The 23,077-nt window shown below is 48.8% G+C and overlaps 1 protein-coding gene across 1 annotated transcript in view; it reads right to left on the bottom strand.

Annotated features, from left to right (window-relative positions):
- Positions 1 to 23,077, bottom strand: part of SMURF2 (SMAD specific E3 ubiquitin protein ligase 2) — a 1,271,870-nt gene that overhangs the window by 1,072,044 nt on the left and 176,749 nt on the right. The window contains exon 5 of the mRNA XM_069655016.1: positions 6,232 to 6,297. Within this exon, the coding sequence (XP_069511117.1) occupies positions 6,232 to 6,297 (66 nt within the window). The remainder of the gene's footprint in view (positions 1 to 6,231; positions 6,298 to 23,077) is intronic.

Here is a 23,077-nt window from a genome sequence, read left to right on the forward strand (position 1 = left end):
TAAATGGAAAGGTCTTTGCACAATGTTTCGGAAGTCTTTGAAGCAAAGAAGAATCAAATGTAGGGCCCTCAAGCTGATTAGACTTGTGAGTAGTAGAAGATGCAAGCAACTCTACAGCAAGAGGTAAGTTCTCTCAGACTATGTACAGTACCTTTGTAGTGAAGAAAAAGTGCAGCAGATGACTTCTGTTCTTGAGCAGCTCTACAGATCTCACTGTTCCTGGGCCTCAGTCATGAAGACCAGAGGGAGGACTTCTGGAGACTGCTGCACTGCAATGGGACTGTCACCTCTTGCAACCGGCAATCTTCAAATCAGTGGCTGTTCAGTGTTTCAGCTCCTCGCGTCTACTGCAAATAGCAACACTGCGGTTCCTGGCTGTCGAGATGGGCTTTACTTGCTTCTGGGGTCCCGCACTCTGTTGAGGGGGCTCAGGCTTGGTCAGTCTTGCTTCCTGAGAGTCCGGAGGATCTTCCTGGGCCTTCTAGGCCAGCTTAAAAGCAACACACACAATCTGGTGTTCCTCTCCTTGGCTATACGGTTTCCAGCAGCAACTCTGGAAATTCAACCAGCTGTGAGAAGGATGTCCAGGTGGCTTACTTTGGAGTTGATTGGTCCCACTATCTCAAGGGGTGAAGTCGTCCTTGCAGGGGCTTCTCTTTCGATACGAATTTGGAGTTTCAGCACAGCAGCACGGCTTCACCAGGCAAACCAACGGTCCAGGAGTTGCAGCAGGTGTCCTCTTCAAGTTCTTCTTCGGTTCCTTTGTCCAGTGGTTGACTTGCCTTACAAGACAAAAGCCTCGCCTTTTATTCAGTTCTCTCCCATTCATTCCAGCCAAGCCGTCAGTCACCCAGCAGGGTGGCTGTCCTTGCTGGACAGTCAGCCGGCCAATCACCACAGAGTGCATTTGGGTCTCCTAGGAGCCTAAGCACAGGGCGTTTCGGGCACCTCCCTCACTTCCTGCCTACCCCCAGAAACCCTGGTGCCAGAGGCAGGCTTCACTCGTGAATCCTGCCAAAGGCAAGGCGAACAATGGGACCAAACCTGGTTTGGCACGCAGAGTAAATCTCAAGAAGGACCTTTACACAAAGAAATGGCGAAAAAAGAAGACCGGGCCATTTTGACAAAAATTGAACCCTTGGGTGCTTCACTGCAGCTGCGAACGCAGCCTGCGGTAAATGCACACCACAGTAGTTAAAACAAGACCACTGCCACCAGCCATTCAGTGAGACATGGGTAACATAAAATTGTTACATGAGAATCTAGACAAAGGGGATACTAGGTAACCTCTCCAACACCCTATTGTAAGATAGTGTGTGCTGGGTCTAAAAAGTTACAAATGTAAGTAAAGACAATTCCACTTTACTGCTCTGGGAAACAGTAGTTTATCCCAGAGAAGGTATTTAGATATTTGGGAAACACCCTGTGCCACTGCACTGAAGGTGCTGTGTGACACAATGTAAAAGATGATGCCTATGGCGTTTATCTGACTCAACAACCAAAAGAAACAGAGTTCAAAATCACATTAAAATACACAAGAGAATGGGGAAGAAAAACAAATAAAAAAAAGAGTCTCACTCTCCAGGTTAAAAAAAATCAAGTCCTCAAAATCCAGCAAAGTTGCTGGGGGTCTCTAAGGCGGAGGGAATTAGCAAATTTCTGAGAATTCACCTTAACACCTTTGACACCATCGGCCACTCCATCCTCAGAGACATGCTCTACTCTCTAGGCATCAGGACTCTGCTCTAAGGTGGATCTCATCCCTCGCCAACCGCTCACAAATCGCATGCCTCCCACTCTCTCCTCTGGTGCCCATCGGTCTGCAAAGGAGCCTCATAGGGGGCCACCCGGTCCCCTCTATTCAACCTCTACCCAAACCCCCTACCTGCACTCATCAGCTCTTATGACCCAACTTGTTACAACTACACCAATGACACTTAGATAATTTTCAAGATTCCAAAATCCCCGGCCTCCTCCCATCCTGACCTTGCCTCTTGCCTCTCAGAAATTGACCGCTGATGATGGCTAACCACCTCCTCCTCAATGCCAGTAAAACCAAAATCATGATCTGCTGCAAAACTTCCCTCTGCCCCCAACCGACACCCTGGCCACCTTCCCTTAGACCCCTCCACCCCCCACCAGTAGCATCGGGCTCAGTAAAGAACCTGAGATGCACCCTGGACTCAGATCCAACACTTTCACCACATAAATGCAGTATCCAGATAATGCCATTTCCACCTCCACATCCAGAGACAAATCTTTCCTTACCTCTCCTACCCTCACACTGTCAGCAATCCTGACTATCATTCTCTCTTGCTTAGACTATGCCAATTCCCTCTATCTGGGCGTCCTGCCTATCAACTGAGAAAGCTCCAACAGATCCCAAACTCTGCAGCTAGGCTTCTCCGTGACCTTTCACCCAAAGAACACATCTCTCCTGCCCTCAGGATACTCCACTGGTTTCCTATCAGCCAACGGTCGACTTTCAAGTCCATGTGCATTACACATCACCAGGGTTAGACTGGGGCATACAATTGTCTCGGGCACCAATGAAAAAGTGGCCCACAGTTGCAAAAGGCAATTCATTCCTTTTGTGACAGACTGTTTGAGTAGTACCCAAGGGGGAGGTTTTTGATCAAATGTGATGCAAATTGTGCATTTTAAAGACCATTTATTCAGTAACACTGCTCAAAACTACTATCCGCATGGTGAAGTAACTTTTCAAACTGGCCCACATAGTGGCCCACTTTGACCACAAAAAAAAAAACTGGCCCACACTACCATTGTCCTAGAGGCCAGTCCGAGCCTGCACACTGCGCCCTCCACAAGACAGGCCAAGAATTTCTCCAACACAAACATACACGCTACCAACTGACCAGAAACCTTAGATCTGCCTCTGTGCTCCTCCTTCTGATCTCCCTTTTCAATTCCACTAGAGTTGGAGGATCCTCATTTGACGTTCAAGGTCTGACCCTCTGGAATTCCCATCCACTCAGCATCGGCTTCGAAACCTGGCTCTTCCCTAAAGCATATGTGAAAAGGAGGGATTCCGCAACAAACTACCCTTTGATGTTACACTGCAAGTTGTAGTCATAACCTGAACCCAGGCAAAATTAGGAAATCATCTTAATCAACATATATTAAAGATGAAATGGTCGGGTATAACACAAATATATCGCAATTTATTCAATACACAACATATTTAAAAATGGACCACCTCGTCACATGAACATTGAGGTTATGTCTACATCTTGTAGTGTAACATCAAAGGGTAGCTTGTTGCGGAATCCCTCCTTTTCGCATATGCTATATAGTCCTCTCCCAACAAGCCCCCAACATAAAAAAAAAAAAAAAAAGACACCAAAAATTGTGCTCATTGCATTTAATCTTCCCTACAGCAACCAGATGAACCTTCCCCACTTCATGCTGACCTTAATGACATCTAGATCATGAAACCGTTTGTGCCTGCCTAGTATATATCCTGCAGCACAAGGTAAAGTATAATTTCGGAGCAGACCGGACAAAATGATTCCACAGGCACATCGAAGCAAAATGCCAACTGATGCTCAGGGTACTTCGTTACACAACACTTCAGTGGAAACTAGCCGTAGGCACGGCCGCACGCATCAGCTTCCATACACCAGACTAAAACACTATGCGCAACATCTCTGACACCAGAATGCAGCTAAGTCCCATGACAGAAATTTGATCTAGCTGGCCACATAATGTGTCTCTTGCACTCATGAATTCTCCTGACCACCTCTCATCACCCATCCACATGCCTGGCGATCATGGGTAGCTTACTGGGGCTTGGCCATACCACTCATTTTCGATTTGGCCAAACACACACAAACATTTGAACCCTTCTGACAATTTTCTCACAGCTTGGACTCCGGTCCCCAGAGGGCATTCCCCACAGGAGCGCATTGAGGCCATACTAAAGGGATAAAGGTGCTTTATAAATGACAAAATACTGCTATCCGTCCTCTCAATGGACAACAGTGTGTTAGGGGAGGATAGAACAGGGGTCAAACCAGTTGCTTGGAGGTTCGACCTTAGAGCTGAGCTAATGCGCTTAGTCTAGTCACCGAGCAGTAATCTCTTCCATTCGGATATCACCAGTATTTCCCCTATGGAAGCCTTGCATCTCAGAGGTGGTCCTAGTAAAATCAACTCTTGTTCATAGCAGAGGGGGATCTGCCTGTTGTGCCTCCAAAGGGCTGATCTGATTTTCACTGCTGCAACAAGTTCAGCATTCTAGCAGTGCCAGAATCAAACTTTAGGGCCTCTGCTATTTTCTTTCCGAATAATGAATTGCCCTGAGCAGAGGATACCAATGTGGATCTTGACTCGAGTAGAATCAAATTAACAGTTCACTTAATGTCTTCCCAAAATCAACCAGTGGACAATAACAACCAGAGAGAGACCCAGAGACATCCCAAAGGCTTACACCCCTCCATAGGATTGAATTCAACAATCCGAAAAGTTAAGTGAGTAATGCCCCAATGTATTTAAATGTAATTCAATTAACTATAAAACTTTGAGAACGAAGAATGGTCCGGTAAATGAAACTTTGTGAGAATATTTGAAAATATATTGCCTTAGAACAGGGGTATGCACAGTTTGGCTCTTTCATAACTTCCTTTAGCCCTAGCCAGCATAGTCAATAGTGAGAGATCATGGGAGTCATAGTCCAGAACTTCCGCAGAGCCACAGTTTTTAACTTGTATTGCCTTTCATTCTTAATTCTCTGGTTTTGCTGTTTTTAGTTGTTTTTATGATTCTACATATTTGTTTTTTTTAATTTGTGTGCATGTTTTGTTTGTAATTGCGCCTGCTAGCACTCGGGCTTAAGGTGCTTTAAAATGTCTTTACATGCTAGGCACACTAAAACAAGACAGGTTGCAAACCCCCGCTTTTGGCCACCAAGGGGTTGGAGAGAACTGTAAAGAGCAGGTTGCCATCAAGGAAACCATTCAGGTTGGCATGTCTGCTGAGAGAGACCCTATTTTGTCAGCAATGTTAGCAATATAGGGCACAATCCCTGTTCTAAATTCTACAATTGCGAAATGCATATTTTTCTCTGCCAGTAATGAATCATTAATTACATTGGTTTTCACAGCAACAAATTATATCTGGGTTTGCGATGGGCGTTGTACAACACACCTCACTGATTTACACTGATTGATAAGTTAACATACAAAAATCCTGAACAGAGTTTTGCTATTCCTTATAGGGGAGTAGTAAAGGGGAGCGGATTTCGCCCCTTAATTTCCAAGAAAACGTTGCTAAGGTAAATGATCAACTTCATTTTGCACAGAAATAGAAGGACTCTGTCATAAGCGAACACCTAATGGCAAATAAAATTAACTTGCTGATTTCTCTTCAATTTTGATTTTATAACCTAATGCTTGCGTCACATTTTAAAAGAGAATTGTGTTTTTCTCTACAAAATAAATGCCTAAATTATTCAAATACATTTCACTAGGAAAACCAGTTATTTTTAAAAACCTTGTCTTTAGCACTCACCTAAAAACAATTTTCCCAGATCACATAACTAACACAACTTGGCACTCAGTATAAATTATTTTGAAAGGATTTTATTTTTTAAACTTTATTTAGTGCAGAGCAAAACATACGCCCTCAGTTACAAATCTTTGTATCATGTATCCCTTGTCATTATATACAAAATGTTGCTGGGGCAGTTTGATAACTTGCACCAGAAAAATATTTTCCCCAAAGTGCCAAACTATTTTCCGAATTGTGTTATTTAGAACAGAGAATAAAGTATTACGTTCCAGTTGTCCACAAATATTTGAAGATGCCACTGATCGTGATTTTCTCCAATTAGAAGTGTCAAATTATATTCTGCCTACAAGTATAGTTAGAATAATTGGGTTTGTGTTTCACAATGTCAAACACGTTAAATATGAGAGGTTAGAAAGACAGCAGCAGGCTGGTTGTGTTTTACGTTTTGTAGACAAGCTGCCTGTATTCCTTTGTAGTACTGCGGGTGAACCTCAGCAGCACTGTGAATAAGGGGGACAAACTTTAAATTCTTGATTTATTATTTTAAATAAAACAGCCTTTTTCTTGTCCCGTATTGTGAGGTGTCGGGGAATTAGGTGACCCACTAAAAAGTAAATTTACATTCCATTACATGTATTTCAGTATAAATAGGTGTTTCCAAGTGACGCCTATGAGCAAAATCAAAGAAATTCATACACTTACCCACTATTTGTCCTCGTACAGTATCGTTGTCATTTGGCCCAAGTTTGCATAGATCTAGCCTCTGATCTGCAATGAAAACATCAGGTTAGAAAATTAAACGTTAGTGTTCATATTCTAGATCTACATTTAAGATATTATACTTTTAGTGTCAGTGTTATTTGCTAATGTTGTACAAGAAAATGTTGCCACTGTGTTAGTATGCGCACATAAAACATTTTTCCTTAGAAATGTCTCTTTTAGAAGACCAGACCAAAGCAGCATTTTGAGGACACTGCCTGGTAAAATAAATCACCATCACTACGTATACCATCACGCCAGATGGGACAGTAGACTCCTAGGAAGTCTAAATATATTTTACAGCCTCACAAGCATCTAAAAGGGACGGCACATAGCTGAATCAATCTTTCTATGACATTATTTGAATGCAAAAAGGTCAAAGAGAAAGTGCACTTTTTTAACTAAATCTACAACCCTTACATTGGGTCAAGTTAGAAAATGTTCCTTTTGCTAGGAGGACAGAAGATCAACAAATGGATCTGCCATAATCTGGTGCAAATTTAACATTAGAACCTGAGCAGACCACAACCTATACAAACCCCACAAGTTTAGCAAGGGCTCTGCATCCCCCTTGCTGCAGGAGGTGGGCCTAAAAAAAGAAAGACCAGACTGAATGCAGCAGTGAGCAAATCGAGAAGTTGATCTATGGGATACATTACTCACCGTAATCTTATTTCTGATGCTTGTACCTGCTTAGATTCACATGTTGTGCATAGGCCGATGTCTAGTGGAAGCTGTAGAGTATTACAGTTGGTTTTGAAATTCGAAAAGGGACGTCAACCAGTCCGGTAATACTATCCCTAGTGTGACGTCCACTGTACTCACGCGTCGAGGTCCCTCAGATTGTTTTGTTTGTGACATGTGGTAGCATGAAGTGTAGCGTGAGTGAAAGAGAAGGTTTACAGTTCTTGGAGTGTTTTGTCTGCAAACATGAGGAGTATCCCCTGTAATCAGCCAGTCATCCAAGTAAGAGTACACTGGGATCGCCTCCCTGCGCAGGTGCGCTGCCACCACCGCCAGTACATTTGTGAATACCCTTGGTGCGGATGCTATTCCGAAGGGTAGCACTTTGAATTGGTAGTGCTGGTTTGCTATCTTGAACCGCAAGAATCTTCTGTGCGCTGGGAACATTGAAATATGAAAATAAGCATCTTTCATATCCAATATTGCCATGTAATCCCCCCGTTTTAACAGAGGGATTACTTCTTGTAGCATAGTCATGCAGAATTTTTGTGGCTTGACATAGGTGTTTGAAGGGCGCAGGTCTAATACTGGGAGCATTGGTAGATCTTTTTTGGCACAAGGAATTAGGTTGAATAAATACCATTGTTTACCTGGTTCGCCGGGACGATTTCTATGGCGATCTTTTGGAGCAGCGTTGCCATTTCCTCGAGAAGGAACAAGTTACTTACCTGTAACTGTTGTTCTCCAGCATGGGTCTGACATGGATTCACATGCTCATGAATATTCCCCGTCGTCAGGCTGGGAATCTTCGGTAAAGAAAAAATCAGTTTCAGTTTTGTTTCTGAACTGTCTTTCTACTAGTAACCAATCACTGGTCTCTGGGTCATACTGCCCCCAGCCAATGACTGCCCTCTACCTAAGCCCCTCCTCTGGCAGCCATCTTCAGATGCGGTAGCACGTAAAGTGGCAGTAGGACCAAGAGAAGAGCCGCAAAGGGGTAGGAGGAAGGGTTCTAATGTGAATCCATGCCAGACCCATGCTGGAGAACAGTTACAGGTAAGTAACTTGTTCCTTCTCCACCATGGGGTCTGGCATGGATTCACATGCTCAAGAATACATAGCAGTACACATGCACAACCACGGGAGGTGGCAAGACTCAACTTTAAGCATATGAACAACTCAACATTAAGCATCTCTTACCTCCTCACCAGGCCCACCTTCAGGTGAACAGGTTGCGTAGCACTGTTTGGCCGACTCTGGACTCCTCCCTGGAAGCCCGGTCGACGCAGAAGAAACTTGTGAAGATGTGCGTCGACCTCCACGTAGCAGCCCTGCAGATGTCCAGCAGCGGTACACCAGACAAGAACGCCGTGGTAGCAGCGATCGCTCTGGTTGAATGGGCTCTCGGACGGCCGGACAACGGACCGTTTGCCAACTGGTGACAGTGCATGATGCAGCCAGCAGTGTTAGGAGAGAGGGCTTTCCCTTGGTTCATAGGTCCAAAATTCACAAACAGCTGTGATATCTTCCGACGGTCCTACGTGAGGTCCACGTAGAACTTCAGCGCTGTAGCCACATCCAGCGAGTGCAAAGTCCCCTCAGCTGCCGACGAAAACAGGTAGCACCAAAGGCTTGTTGAGATGGAAGTCCGGCGGCACCTTGGGCATGAAGGTGGGGTGCGTCCTCAGCACTGCCCTCGTCTGATGGAATGTCAGGTACGGCGGTTTACATGAGAGGGCCTGGATCTCTCCCACTCGCCGTGCGGAGGTGATGGCCACAAGAAACCATCTTCCACAACAAGAACTTAAACGGTGCTGCATGCAGAGGCTCGAATGGCGGCCCCATGAGTCTGGCCAGCACTACGTTGAGCGCCCACGCCGGGGCCTTCACCGGCGGGAACGATTGCAACAGTCCTTTCATGAATTCCTTCACCAGGCGATGGGACCAGAGAGATGATCGTCCAGGAGTTCTAGTGTAGTGGGAGATTGCCGCAGATGGATCTTGATGGAGGCATGGGCCAGCCCCGCCTTGGCCAGCAATAGCAAGTACGGCAGCACTTGAGGGGTCGTAATCCGTAGAGGGTTAATCTTCTGTGCACTGCACCAGACAGAGAACCTCTTCCATTTGTGTCCATAGCACTTGAGAGTCGAGGATGCCCTGGCCTTTGCAAGTACCTCCTTGCAGTCTGCCGGGATATCGTACCCTCCAAACTCTAGAGCTGCAGGAGCCAGGCCTGCAGGTTCAGCGATGCTGGGTCGTGATGGAGGATGGCGCCTCCTTCTCTGGCGATAAGATCAGCGTCCATCAGAAGTTTGACTGGAGGGGACGGTGACATGTCCAGGTGGTCTGGGAACCAGATCTGCTTTGGCCATGCCGGTGCGACGAGGATCATCCTGCACCGGGACCGTCTGAGTTGACTGATGAGTCGTAGCAGCAATGGCAACGGGGGGAACGCATACAGGAACAGACCGTCCCAGGGGAATGAGAAGGCATCGCCCATGCTCCCCAGCTGGGGAAACCTGCTGGCGAACCTCTGGCACTTGGCGTTTGTCACCGTCGCAAATACGTCTCTCTGGGGATTGCCCGATCTTCGGAATAGCAGCTCCACCTGATCCTGCCGAAGTTCCTACTCGTGGCACGAGCGTAGCTCCCTGCTGAGCGAGTCGGCGATGAGGTTCTTTATTCCTGCCAGATGGAAGGGTACCAGGATCATCCCTTGGGCGACGGCCCAGTGCCACAGGTCCTGCGCTTCCATGGATAGGGCTTGGGATCTGGTGTCCCCCTGCTTCCGGATGTAGAACATTGTGGTGGTGTTGTCGGTGAAGATCCTTACCACCTTGCGGGACGGGAGGAATGACCTGAGGGCCCAGAACACGGCTCGGAGCTCCAGGACATATGTCTAGAGATCTCTCCTCCGGGAGCTAGAGGCCTCTTGCGTGGAGATCGCCGGACTGTGCTCCCCATCCCTCCAGGGAGGCGTCCGTCGTCACAGTTTCCTGATGCGCCGGGGTCTGGAAACCACTGGATCGCTTGTTGGAAAGTCTCGTTGAGAGAGAGATCCTGTCTTCGAAGCTGCCCGTCGCTTGCCTCCAACGGGCGTCGACGAACTCCTGTAGGGGCCGCATCAGCAGCCTGCACAGGCGCACAATGTAGATGCACGAGGATATCATGCCGAGCAGGGACTTGATGGACATCGCCCTGGCCACGTCCATGGTCAACAGCCGTTGTACCTTGCCCAAGACGGCTTTCGTCCTCTTGACGGTGAAGCCAATCGCGCCACTGTGTCAAGTCTGGCTCCCAGGAACAGGGCGACTTGCGAGTTCTCTTGACCTTGCTCGGATGAGCCAATCGTCCAGGTATGGTTAGACGTGGATCCCCTGCAGGCGCAGCCACTGGTGCAAGGCACTTGGTGAACACCCTGGGCGTCAACTTCAATCCAAAGGGAAGGGCCTTGAACTGATTGCGTCGCCCTTGGACCACAAATCACAGGAATTTTCCATGTCCCTTTAGGATGGGAAAGTAAGCATCCTCCAAGTCCAGCGACAATAGAAAGTCTCCTTCCTCCAGCTGTCCCAGCATGTGTTGGAGGGTGACCATCCGGAACTTCTGGGACTTGATGTACTTTATGTCGCAACCCGCCGGTCTTCTTCCGGACGAGGAAGTATCAAGAGTACACTCTGGAGCCCCGGAGCCTCTTTGGGACGAGTTCTATGGCTCCCTTTCTCAACATCGCTCGCATCTCCAGAAGTAGTTGAGGGACGTGGTTTTCCTTTTTGCCCACGGGTGGAATGTGGGGACACCTCTTTCGGAATTCCAGGGTGAGCCCGCGGGCCAGGGCATCTAGAACCCAATGGTCGGTGGAGATTTTCGCCAGCCGGCCTCCCACCAGGGTGCTTCAGTAGGGGCCCGACGCCACGGCCGTTTCAGTCCTGTTTCGCCGCGGCCTTGCTGCCTTGGCCTCCTTGGCAATGACGACGAGATCCTCCTGTCTTGCTGAGTCCTCTGTAGGCCTCCTGCGACGAGGAGGGGGCTGCTTGGCGGTACGACGAGGAACCGCCACTGAATCCTTTGGAGGCACCTTGTTTGCCTCCAGAGCTCCGAAAGGACGGCTGTCGCTGTTGAACACCCAAGGCCCAAGCCGTCTCGGTGTCCGCCTTGGCCTGCAGCGACTCGTCCACGGTCTTGCCGAACAGGTTGTTCCCGTCGAAGGGCATGTCCAGAACCCTGGTCTGCATGTCCTGACGGAAGTCGGTGGCCTTGAGCCAACCGCACCAGCGAAGGCAAACGCTGTTGCCCATCTGATGAAAGCCAGTGTTTGCCACCGTGATGGCATGGTCCGAAGCCACCTCGCCTTCCTGTAGGATCTCCAGGGCCCTCAGCCCTCTTGTCGTCCGGGAGGAAGTCTAGCAGGGGAGCGATCTTGAACCACAGCTCCCTGTCATAGTGAGCCACGATTGCGAGGGTGTTGACCGCTTTGATCGTCGTTGCCGCCGATGAGATGACCCGTCGTCCCATGGTATCCAGCTTCTTCCCCTCGCCGTCCGGTGGGGATGTTGAAGTTGACCCTGTCGCCTCCGCCAATTTCTTCTTTGTCGCCGCAGAGACCACCGAATCCGGGGACGGCTGTGCCCTGAGACACATACGGGCAGAGTCCAGGACCCGGTACTTCTCGTACCGGTCCCTCCTAGCAGGAGCAGTGGACGGGTTCTTCAGGAGTGCCAGCCCCTCGTCCCAGATGTCATCCACTAACAGGATTGAGAGGACAGTCGCTGAAGGCGACTCTTGGCCTCTGCCGTTGGTAGAGGAAACCTTCCTTCTTCTGTTCTTCGGAGCAGAGCTGGAAGAGCTCAGATGCCCTGGCAATCATGGCGTGGAAGGAGCCAATTTCGTCGGGGGAGAGGCCCGAGGAGGTGGTGAAGGGTGGTCCATTCCGTCGTCACCACCAATGTCGTCCGTCCCAGTCGTTGCTGTCTCTGTTCCCGTCTCATCCCTCGGAGGAGGGGATGTGGGTGAAGTCTGGAAGGGGGGAGGAGGATGGACTCGGCTCCGCTTGTTAGGCGGGCTCCCAGACGGACCAGGTTGTGCTGGGTCGTCGGTGGGGGGTAAGGGCATCTGGCACTAATGAAGCAAAAGCCGCTTTAATAAAAGCCATCAGCAGGTGGCTTTTGCTTCATTAGTGCTGTGAGGGCAGAAATTAACACAAGCACAGGAGGCTCATCCATTTCACAAAATGGATGCCTCCTAGTGCTTGAAATGAACAGGGTTTAAACATTATTTGTGCAAAGTTTTACATAGGAACTTTCTTTAAAAGATGTTTAATATATGTTTGTCATTATTGCCCATCTTTTAAGACAATAAAAATTTTAAGCGCACCATTTCTTTAATGCTCTCCTGGGAACTAACCAATATAGTCTCTCTTCATCCTTAGAAAGATGAAGTGGTGGATAAAAGGCTGGAGGAACTATCTTTTGGATCTGGTGAAATTCTGACACCACCTTAGGCAGAAATGAAGGACGAACCTTAAAAACCACAGTTTCCTTATAAAAAGTAGTAAATGGTGGTTTGCACAATAAAGCTTGAAGATTGCCCACTCTTCCCGAAGGTCCCCATCCCTGTATCTTAACTTCTCAGAAACCAGACGTGAAGGTTCAGAGTTCTGATTTCTGGGTGAAGATGGCCTCCCTCTTGTGAGAGTAGGTCCACTCTCTGGGGAAGGTCCAGGGTACGTTCTCCTGGCCGAATCCAGAGCGGGATTATGGACTTCTCGAACTTCCTCAATCGCCTGATGACACAAGGAAGGACAGGGACTGGTGGGAATTCATACAAGAGGGGACCATCCCAATCCACCGCTAACGCATCCCCTAGAGCTCCTCGCAGAGGACATTCCCTGGAGCAGAACAAGTTGCATTTCCTGCCGATACTGGACACGAATAGATCCACTTACCAAGGTTCCCCAAAGGGCAAAGATCTCTATAGGGACTTTCTGAGCTAACTCCCAGTTGTGGGAGACTGCTCTGGCTACTGAGAGCATCCACCATCGCACGTGTTCTCTTCGACGGCTAGGTCACCGAAAGACAGATTCCTTCTTGAAGTTCCCAAAACCAGAGCTGCATTGCCTCTCTGCACAGGGATAGTGACGCTACACCACCTCTCCTGTTGAGGTAATGCATAGCCACTGTGTTGTCCGTCATTATCAGGAAATGGTTCCCTCGCACAGAAAGCAAAAAGGCCATCAGTGCCAGTCTGATTGCTCTCAGCTCTAAAAGGTTGATGTGTAATTTGGACTCCGAAAGGCCAATGACCGCAGATTGTCAGATCGTCCTTGTGAGCTCTACATCCCGTGAGGGATGAGTCCATGACTACTGTTACCTGCGGCCATGGTTGCCAAAAAGGTTCTATTAACACATTCTCCTTGCAGGCCCACCACAGGAGATCCTGTGCAACCCTGCTCAGGACCTGAAGAGGGATCGTCATCCTGTCGGAGAACTGGGACTATTGGGATCAGATGACCCACTTGAGGGATCTCCTCCTCAGACAGACCTCGGGCACCAGGAAAATGCAGGATGCCATAAGGCCACGCAACTTCAGAAAATCATCGGCCGGCAGATGTTCAGCTTTCTGAAATTCTCCTACCATCTAAACGCCATCAAATTTGTGCAGGCAGGAGTCACCTAGCAACGACATCAGGGAGACCTATGCACAACCCACTGGGAGCTAAAAGCAGGTATATCTGTGCAGGTAGGACCCACAGAGCAAATATCGGATGGAACTGTGCAGGTAGGACCCACTAAGAGTTGGCATCAGGGAGATCTGTCCTAGACCCACTAAGTGCACCCAGTACCATGCATAGTGCAAATGGACAGATATGCTTTATTATCTACATAGGTGGGTCACTCTCTTTTATATGAACCCCTATAGCAGGTGGCACTGATCCCCAGGTTGGCAAGTCACACGTGCCCATGATCTTTTGCCTGCGTAACCGTTTTTTTTAAGCCTACAGTGGGAACTTTTCTTTTTAGATGGCACCTTCACCTGGTCTTGGATATTGGTGAACTGTATTTTATATGCAGGGGCGTTTGATTTATCTGGTGGTGTGTCTTGTGGGCCGTTGTTAATCTGTATTGTTGAATACCTCTGAAAAACGCTCTGTTGCTTCTTTAAGCCAAGTCTGCGCTCAATAAATACCAGAATAATAAATTGAAGCTTTTGAGAAGGTGTCATGTGGGACTTTTGAAAATTAGGAAGAAGCCCTGTTTGTGGAGGGAGTGGCAGTTGCTTCTGAGATGTTCCAGAGCCTGTTCAGAAGAACGAGTTCTGATCCTCCAATTGTCCAGATAGGGATAGATGTGAATCCCTCCCCTCCTTAGATTCGCTGACACCACTGCTATCAACTTGGTGAAGCCCCTCGGGTGGACGTCAGCATAAAACTGAAAGTACTCGAAACTGTGAGAGCTGCCAAATGCAAACCTCAGGTACTTCTTGTGCTTAGGATGTATAGGCAGATGAAAGTAAGCATCCTGAAGATCAAGTGACACCATCCAGTCCTGGAGCTGCAAAAGAGTGAATCTGTTCTTCCTGAGGAACTTGTTCAAGTGTATCAGGTTCAAGATGGGTCGCAGACCTCACTCTTTCTTGGGAATCAGAAAATGAGGAGTACCATCCTTGGTTCCTTTCCGTTACAGGCACCTTTTCTATCACATCCTTTCTCCAGAAGGGAGAGAATTTCCTGCAAAAGAATAGGATCTGGTTCCCTTAAAGATTGTTTCCTTGGGGAACAATCTGGGGCCTCTTTAAAAATGGGAGATAGTAACCATGGCTACCATTTGATGCTTTTCCATTCTTGCAAATGCTGTGCTCGTCTGCCTCCCACTATGGTCCAGTGGACAAAGGACTTCAAGGTTTTTTTGCTGCAGCAGAAGGCAAAGAGCAGAGGCAAAGAGCAGAGGCTGTGTTGGTCGATTTACCTCCACAACCTCGTCCACCACAAGTTAGTCTTCAATGGGCTCTCCGAGATATCGGCCCCCTTGATCTGCCTAGGAAGAAAAGTACATAGAAGGAACGAGCCCTCCAATCTTGAGAGGCCGAATTAGTCTGTTGTGGTTGGCGAAACTCTGATCCCAGTGACTTAGCATCTGTTTTGGATGCCTGTAGCTTCTCCGAACTCATCTGCTTTGTGTCAGATAGTTGAAAGCCATCAAACCACATGTATAATAGCCTTGCCTGAACATCAGGGGCAAACCCGAGCTGGCAGCCACGCAGCAAATTTCTGGCAACTATGCCAGCTGCCATTTATCGGTTCACAATCCGAGGAGTCGAACCCTTAACGACCGACACACTGCATCCTTCCTCATCCTGGACGATGTTGAGAAATCCTTCTCCTTCAGGAATATGTTGTGCAGCCTGAGCAACCACATCCCACAAAGTACATGAAAACATAGCCAGAGCATGCGTAACATCAAGGCCATGCTTCACGCAGAAAACACCCTCTTTCCTAGGGCATCAATTTTCTTATCATCCCTATCAGAAGGGATTGTCGGATGGGTTACAGACTTCGAGGTAGATGTGGCCGCCTGCACCACCAGACTCTCCGGTGATCGATGTCTAGAAAGAAACTCTGGGTCTATTGATAAAGGCCTGTACTTTGTCAGGTCTTTATTAACTGCTGGTGTGGTGTCTGGCTTATTCCAATTATCAAGGATCCTGTTCTTTAAAGCAGTATGAAAAAGCAAGACAGGCTCATTAGGAGGACCTTTATCTAGGATGTCGGTCCGATCATCCTTTTCAATATCTCCAAAAGGACAACCCCAGCCCACGTACTCGGTCACCTTCCCCATGACAGACCTGTAGGAGGCATTAGCATAACCAGCTGAATCTGGGGAGGCAAACTCCACTTCCGGTGAAGTATCCAGGCCACTTGCATCCTTTAAAAAATTAACTAGGTTAAGCAACCTTAGGTTATCGAAAAATAGTTCATCTGGTACATCTGGAGTATCATACACCAAATGAAATGGAGGGTTGTCCTGTTTCTCGGTTTCCTCCTCCGTCTCAAAGGTAGAACCTATAATCTTTAAGAGGTCCTTCTTAAACAAGGGATTACAACTCAAGGGTTCCAACAAAATCGTTGATGACTTTGATATCGAAGGCCTCAACGTCGACACCTTCAATGGAGCAAAAGTGGAAGGCCGTGGCTTGAACTTCCCTCGAGTCATTGAATCCGTTGACGCCTCTCGAGGACGCTTCTCAGGCTTACTGCCCGGACTCTTAGGCATGCAAGCAGCAGTCTTCTACGACTCCCTGTTGGCCTTACGAGGAGCGATGGGGTCAGAAGCCTTTATAAGTTCCTTTGAAGGGCTGGGAGGGGCCGCCTTCGAGAACAACTCAAGCGAATGGAGGCAAAAATCCTCACATTTGACTTTATATGCAGATCTGAACGTACCCTTTTTCTGTCGGGTGAGGAATCTGTTGAATACGGGGTTTGATGATGTCTCGTCAACTTTTTGTGAGAGGACTAATGTCGATAATAACTTCTCGATCTGGAGAACTTAGAATGTTTAGAGCACTTCTTTGCTCTCTGAGGTGCGATGTCCCTTGAGCGTCTTTAATCAGACAATCTCCTTTTTGATAGGGTGGTCAAAGGAGATTTGGATGGTGGTCTACCTGGAGTGAGATTCCCCTTTCTCTCCTGCAAGGCCATAATGATCGACTGGCAAGACCCACAAACACACCAGATACATATGCTTTGGGGACCTGTAATCGACATCATCGATTCGCAGTCCGCACACCTCTTGAATCTGGTTTTTGGAGTAGAGATTTCTCAAGATCGAGAAACCTTTGCCTTGAGCCACCCCCACCTAAGGCTAACGCCGTTGCCCAACTGGCGGAAACCGGTGTCGGCAATGTCCGTGGCTACCGTTATGGCGTGATCCGAAGCCACCTCACCCTCCTGTACGATCGCCAGGGCCTCTGCCCTCTTGTCGTCCGGTAGGAAATCCAACAGGGGGGGGGGGAGGCGATCTTGTGCCACAATTCCCTGTTGTAGCGGGCCACAATCACTAGGGCATTGGCCGTCTTGATCGTCGCCGCCGCCGAGATGACTCGTCCCATGGCGTCCAGTTTCTTTCCCTAGCCGTCCGGTGGGGAAGTTGAAGATGAAGCTGATCCCCCCCCCAGCCCCTCCGCTCTCTTCTTGGCCGCTGCCGAGATGACCGAATCCGGACCCGGTACTTCTTCTCGTAACGGTCGCTCTTGGCAGGCGTCGTGGACGGGTTCTTCAGGAGGGCAAGACCCTCGTCCCAGATGTCATCCAGCAACAGCACCGCGAAGACCGTCTTCCTCTTGGCCTTGCGCCGTTGGTAGAGGAAGCCTTCCTTCTCTCCGGGTCAGAGCTGAAAAAGCTCAGACGCCCTGGCAATCATGGCGTGGAAGGAGCCAAATTCGTCGGGAGGGGACGCCAGAGGACAGTCCCGTTGTCATCCGTCCCCGTCGTGGCCGTGTCTGTTCCCGTGTCATCCCTCGGGACCGGAGAAGGCGACAAAGGCCGAGAGGCTGTGAGGGCTGAAAGGGCGCTGGATGAATTCTCCTCCTCTTGTTTGGAGGGCTTCCCGACGGACCTGGTTCAGTTGGGTCGTCCGTCGGGGGTAGGGGCAGCCTCGTCCTTATCTCCGTGCATAAGGCTTGAATTGCCGTCAAAATGGCCGCCGAGTTGTCCTGCGGCTCGGGCTGCGACGGTTGCTCCTCCTCCACGGGAACGTCGTCGTCGCCACCCTCGCTCACTTCAACTCCCTCATCGGGATTCCTCCAGTGGGACCGGGCCTCTTCCAAACTCTCGGTCAGTTCCTCCTCAGAGGTTGGGTCCGTGTCCGTAACGGCCACCGGCCCCCCGCCACCTCTTTTTCCACCGGTGCCTTCACGTGGGTCTTCTCGATGGGCTTAAAAGAGGATTCCCTCCGCGGAGGCAGGGAAACTCTGGGCCCCGATGTCGCCTCCACTGGGGTAGCCTCCACAGGCTTCGCCAGGGCCACAGCGACTCCCTCAATCAAGGCCTTGGCCGGGATCAAGGCCTTCACCACCTTGGGTACGCTTGAGGCCTTCACCTTAGGGGGAGGGTCACTGCCTCGCTCACCTTCGGCCGGTTCCTTCGAGATCGACCGGGGCCTCTCCAGAAGCTTAGCCGGGTTCTCGGATTTTCTCTTCCCCGAACAAGAGCGTTGACTCGTGGTTGATGGCGTCGGTGAAGGTGCGCCCTGCCTGGCAACCGAGGAGCCCGACCGTTAGGCGCTCCCGGTGCCCGCGTACCCGTGGTGCTTTGCCTTCTGTTGGGCCCTCGTCGCTGGTTTGTCCTCACAGGACTTAGAAGACCGCTCAGACTTCTTCTCACCTGCTGGGCTCTTGCCTTCCAGCCAGTTGAAGAGACGGTCCGACCATCCCTCATAGTCCGATCCGACATTTTCATGCAAAACGCACAGTCCTTCTCCATGTGCGTTTTTTCCTCGTGGAGGCAGTATAAGCATTTCAAATGCTTGTCCTCCTTGAACACATTCTGTAGGTTGCATCCAGGGCAGATCCTGAACAGTTTGCCGGGTGTCGAGCTTCCCTTCTCCTGGGCCATGTTCCTCTCGTCCGCGAGGTAGGCCTCAGAAAACTTCTGGAATCCTCCAAGAAGCGTAACTCGACGAAAACTTCACCCTTGAGGGGCGTAGAAAAATCCGAAACGGGTCCCGTCGATCGGAAGTATAAACGGTGGAGCTTGAGGCTCGATTAAACCGAAAAAATTAGATAAATCTCTTTGAAAAAGCGCAAAATGCAGTAAAAGCTCGAGAGCTATAGCACGAGGACTCCCAACACTTGAACGTGCAGTAAAAATCTGAGGATGCCTGCCAGGGGCGGGGCTTAGGGAGAGGGCAGTCATTGGCTGGGCAGTATGACCCAGAGACCAGTGATTGCTTACTACTAAGAAAGACATCAGAAACTAAACTGATGCAGATTTTTTCTTTACCGAGGATTCCCAGCCTGAAAACGGGGAATATTCATGAGCATGTGAATCCATGCCAGACCCCATCCCCCATGCTGGAGAAGCACCTCTCCCAACATTTGAAAAGTTAGCCCCCCTGAAATGTAGGTTTTGTTGCACCCCTGAACACACGCACACACAGCCACCCATACATTTAAGTGTGAACCCTTTCACCGTACATGCACACAGGCTGTCACCCATACATTTCAGTGTGCATCCTTTCACCATACAGGCATACCCAGGCAGCCACCCATACATTTCAGTGTGCATCCTTTCAAAACACACACACACACACACACACACACACACACACACACACACACACACACACACACACACACGGTTGAGGGGAGCCATAATACTTCAAAAATACATTGGGCCTCATTAGGACCCTGGCTGTGACGGTATGAACGGTGCCGGTAAGGCACTGGCACCGTTCATACCGTCCCGCCGCATTAAGAGTTCTGTTCTCGGGTTCCTGACAGCCTGCCAGGTCTTACCTGGCGGGCTGTGCAGCACCCGTGAGCATAACTTGTAATTGCGCCAGCACCGTTATCAACGGTGCCAGCGCAATCATGCTCCCTACCCCAATTCTGCCCTATCGGGCAGAATGGTGATCGGGAGCCCGGCAATACCGCCACCCGCGAATGGGCAATTACCGGCCCATTCATCTTGTAATGGGCCGGTTATTGCCCAATCGCGGGAGGCAGTAATGCTCGTAATGAGGCCCATTGTTTCTTTTTGAAGTCACTTCATAAAGAAATTATTTCCGTTAAGGACTGAACCATAACGGAAATAATTTCTTTATGAAGACAGAGGGACTTCAAAAATAAACTATTTTTGAAGTCATAGGGCTTCTCCCACCCCATGACATGGAGGCCTCCAGCCTAGGGTCTTCATGTCATGGGGAGGGGGTAGCCACTGGACTTTTTGTATTCACTCTGCCTTCATAAAGAAATGATTTCTATTACAGAAATCATTTCTTTAGAAATGCAGAGTGAATTCAAAAAGAAAATTTAAAAAAAAAAAAAGAGAGAAAAAAAAATAACCAACTCAAGTGGGGTCCCCTTCCAGAACATGTGGTCGCGGGGCCCCCCGCACCACGGGAAGTGCGGGTGCTCCTGTAAGGCCAGTGCACTGCGCCCCCTCTACACTAGCTTGCCTTGGGCTGCAACTTTTCCACTCGCTCGCTGGAAGGCCTTACCAGATTTTTCCGGGTAAGAAACACCAACTCTCTGGACGGCGTCAAATATGATGTGTCGAAGTTGACGGCGAATCCAAACCATTGCAAAAGCTGCATGGTCGCCATGAGAGACACTCATGCCACTTCCTGCGACTAACCCCTCACCAACCAATCGTCCAGGTAGAGGTTCACATGATGACCCTCCCTCCAGCGGAAGGCTGCCACCTGGGCCAGACACTTTGTGAACGTCCTGGGGGACGACTTCAGGCCAAACGGGAGGACCCGAAACCGATAGTCTTCCTCTCCCACCACAAAACGTAGGCACTTGCGGTGCTTCTGCCTCATATGGATGTGAAAATAGGCATCCTGCAGGTCCAACGATGCCAGGAACTCACCTGGCTGCACCAAACGGATGACATCTTGAAGGTTGAACATCTTGAACTGCAGGCGTTGCAGACTCGTGTTTGTTAGGACAGTTTTTCTGAAGTCCAGTTAAGGGCCTAGTAAAACCATTCAACTGAGGCAGTACAAGACTCCACTCTTAGAATAAGGCTGTACCACCTGAGTTCGGGGTAGCGTAGACAGAGCAGCCAGGCTTATCTTAGGAGGGAGAGAGGGCAGTAGATACAGTACAAGTGAAAATTGTAATACAAATGATCCAAAGAAACACTGAAACACTATGTATTATAAAAATAAAGGATTTATTTAAATACAGGTAGGCCCAGATAAATCTAGGGGTTAAGTATATACTGAAACATTATATGAAATCACAATATAAAACACAACACTATACTTGAAGGTACACAGACCCAAGTATAGACCTTATTTGGAACACCTAACAGTAGTTCTAGGGAAGTCAAAACCTTGTTATACACATTTAGTATAGGCCAAGCCTATTCCTTGGGAGTAAAAGACCAATGGTTACTTTTAGATTACTTTTGGTAATACAAGGACAGTAGGCCCTTCCAGTTGTACAGTGACTCTTGGAACAAATCACATAAACAGTCAACTGGACAATATACTTTTGGTGAATAGTGAAACACTTATTCTAGGTGCAGTAAAAACCTATCACTACTTTTGTCATAACACACAGTTATACCAGGTGAGCAAAACCTAATGGATGTAATATACAATTACAGATGCTTTGGAAATCAGGGAACCCCAGATTGAGATAAGCAATAACTCTTGTCACTTGTTTTGGATGGCACACAGCTATCACAAGGTAAGTAGAACCCACTTACTTTAACTTCACAATGAAGGGGAAAGTAAAACCCAATGTCACACTTTACAGAATAGATATTCTAGGTAGGCAACAACCTATTGTAGACTTATTAAAGACAGGCTAGCAGCAAGTCAGGGGAAGCAAGACCCAGTTGGGGGACACTCATACAGTTATCCTAGCAGGACTAACCTGGTGATACCAACACATTACTTTTGTAAAGAGGCACAACCTAATCACAGGAGAGTAAAATACCTTTACATCTATTTTCTTTTAGACTGGCAAAACAGTGGCTAAGGAAGAAAAGATGTTAACCATACTTTTAAGAACAGTGCATCACACATTCAAGATCAGTAAGAACTTTTGTAACTGTTCACTCTTAGAATTACAGTTACCAACCAACCAACTCTTTACAAGTAAGTAAAACACTTGATTTCTTTGCTAGGCAGAAGTCCCAAACCCTTCAAAGTCTTTCCCTTTGAGCATGAGTGTTCTCAGTGGCAGAAGGGGGTCACTAGGACTAGTGACCAACAGGCAGTGTTAGAATAAGTTCTTTAGTAGCAAAAGTCAGAGTTTCCTTAGGAAAACTGGCAACCAAGTGAGTATTTTACTTCTAGGGTTAGAAGAGGGTCCAGGGGCTTCGCAGAAGGCACCCCAGCAGGATTCTAGCAGTGGGACTGGGTGTACTGGACGAGGGACCTCCCAATCACAGAAAACACCCCAGGACTACACAGAAATCCCAACAGGCTTAAGGTAAGTATATACCCAAGCCAACACAGTACCTCAGCAATGAAGAAGAGATTGCAGCAGGAGAACTTCAGGGACTGCAGCCAAATACCCGGTCACTGGATTCCTTGTCCTGGAGACTGAACACAAGACCTCAGAAGGGACTTTGCAGCAGGGATCGATGAAGAAGGCTCTAGGCAAGATTTCTCTCGCGGCTGAATGCGGTTCTGCGGGTTTGGCGCCTTTTCAAGGAGCACAGATGAAGACAGAAAATCGCGGTTGAATTCTCGTCGTTTAAAAGGTCCAGCACTCTTGTGAGGGGACTTTTTGGACTCGATTCGTGTCTCTGGAGATAGACCAAGATGCCCACGAAGTTTCAGCGAGATTCGGAATTCGGAAGACCATGCACCGCACAGTGGCAGGAGGTCCCAGGGTATTGGGGTATTGCAAGAACGCAAGGTCGCAGGAACCCGTGGGATGGCTCAAAATGCAGGTCGTCTTGAGTCTAGTGGGTCTCACCAGGCTCTGGGTTCGGGTCGTCGTTTTCGGAGACCCCAGGTCGATCGGAAGGAAGGACTGCAGCAGGCTCCGGTTACAAAGCAGGCTCTCCGGCCGCTGGAAATCATACCCGCCGCTTTTCCTTCGTCATCCTCTTCGGTTTTCGGTTCCAGTGGTCGACATGACTTCAGCCTCCAGGTTTCCAGTATTTATCAGGAACTGCAGCACAACCTCTGCATTCTCTCCCCGCATTTTACAAGAAAGGGGCGTTTGGCTGTCCAATCAGGACAGCCAACCCCCCACTGGGATTTGGCCCAGTTGAAGGAAGACCTAAGACAAAGGAGGGGGAAGTTTGGGACCCCTCCCCCACTTCCTGTGCTTACAGACTGACTGGAGCCTGGGCGGGGTGTCCAGGGGACTCCCGCCGAAGACAAAACTCAAACAAAGGATTTTCCCGCCCTGGATGTCA

Source organism: Ambystoma mexicanum, chromosome 3q, assembly GCF_040938575.1.
Source record: "Ambystoma mexicanum isolate Mex_15411 chromosome 3q, UKY_AmexF1_1, whole genome shotgun sequence".
NCBI lineage: Eukaryota > Metazoa > Chordata > Amphibia > Caudata > Ambystomatidae > Ambystoma > Ambystoma mexicanum.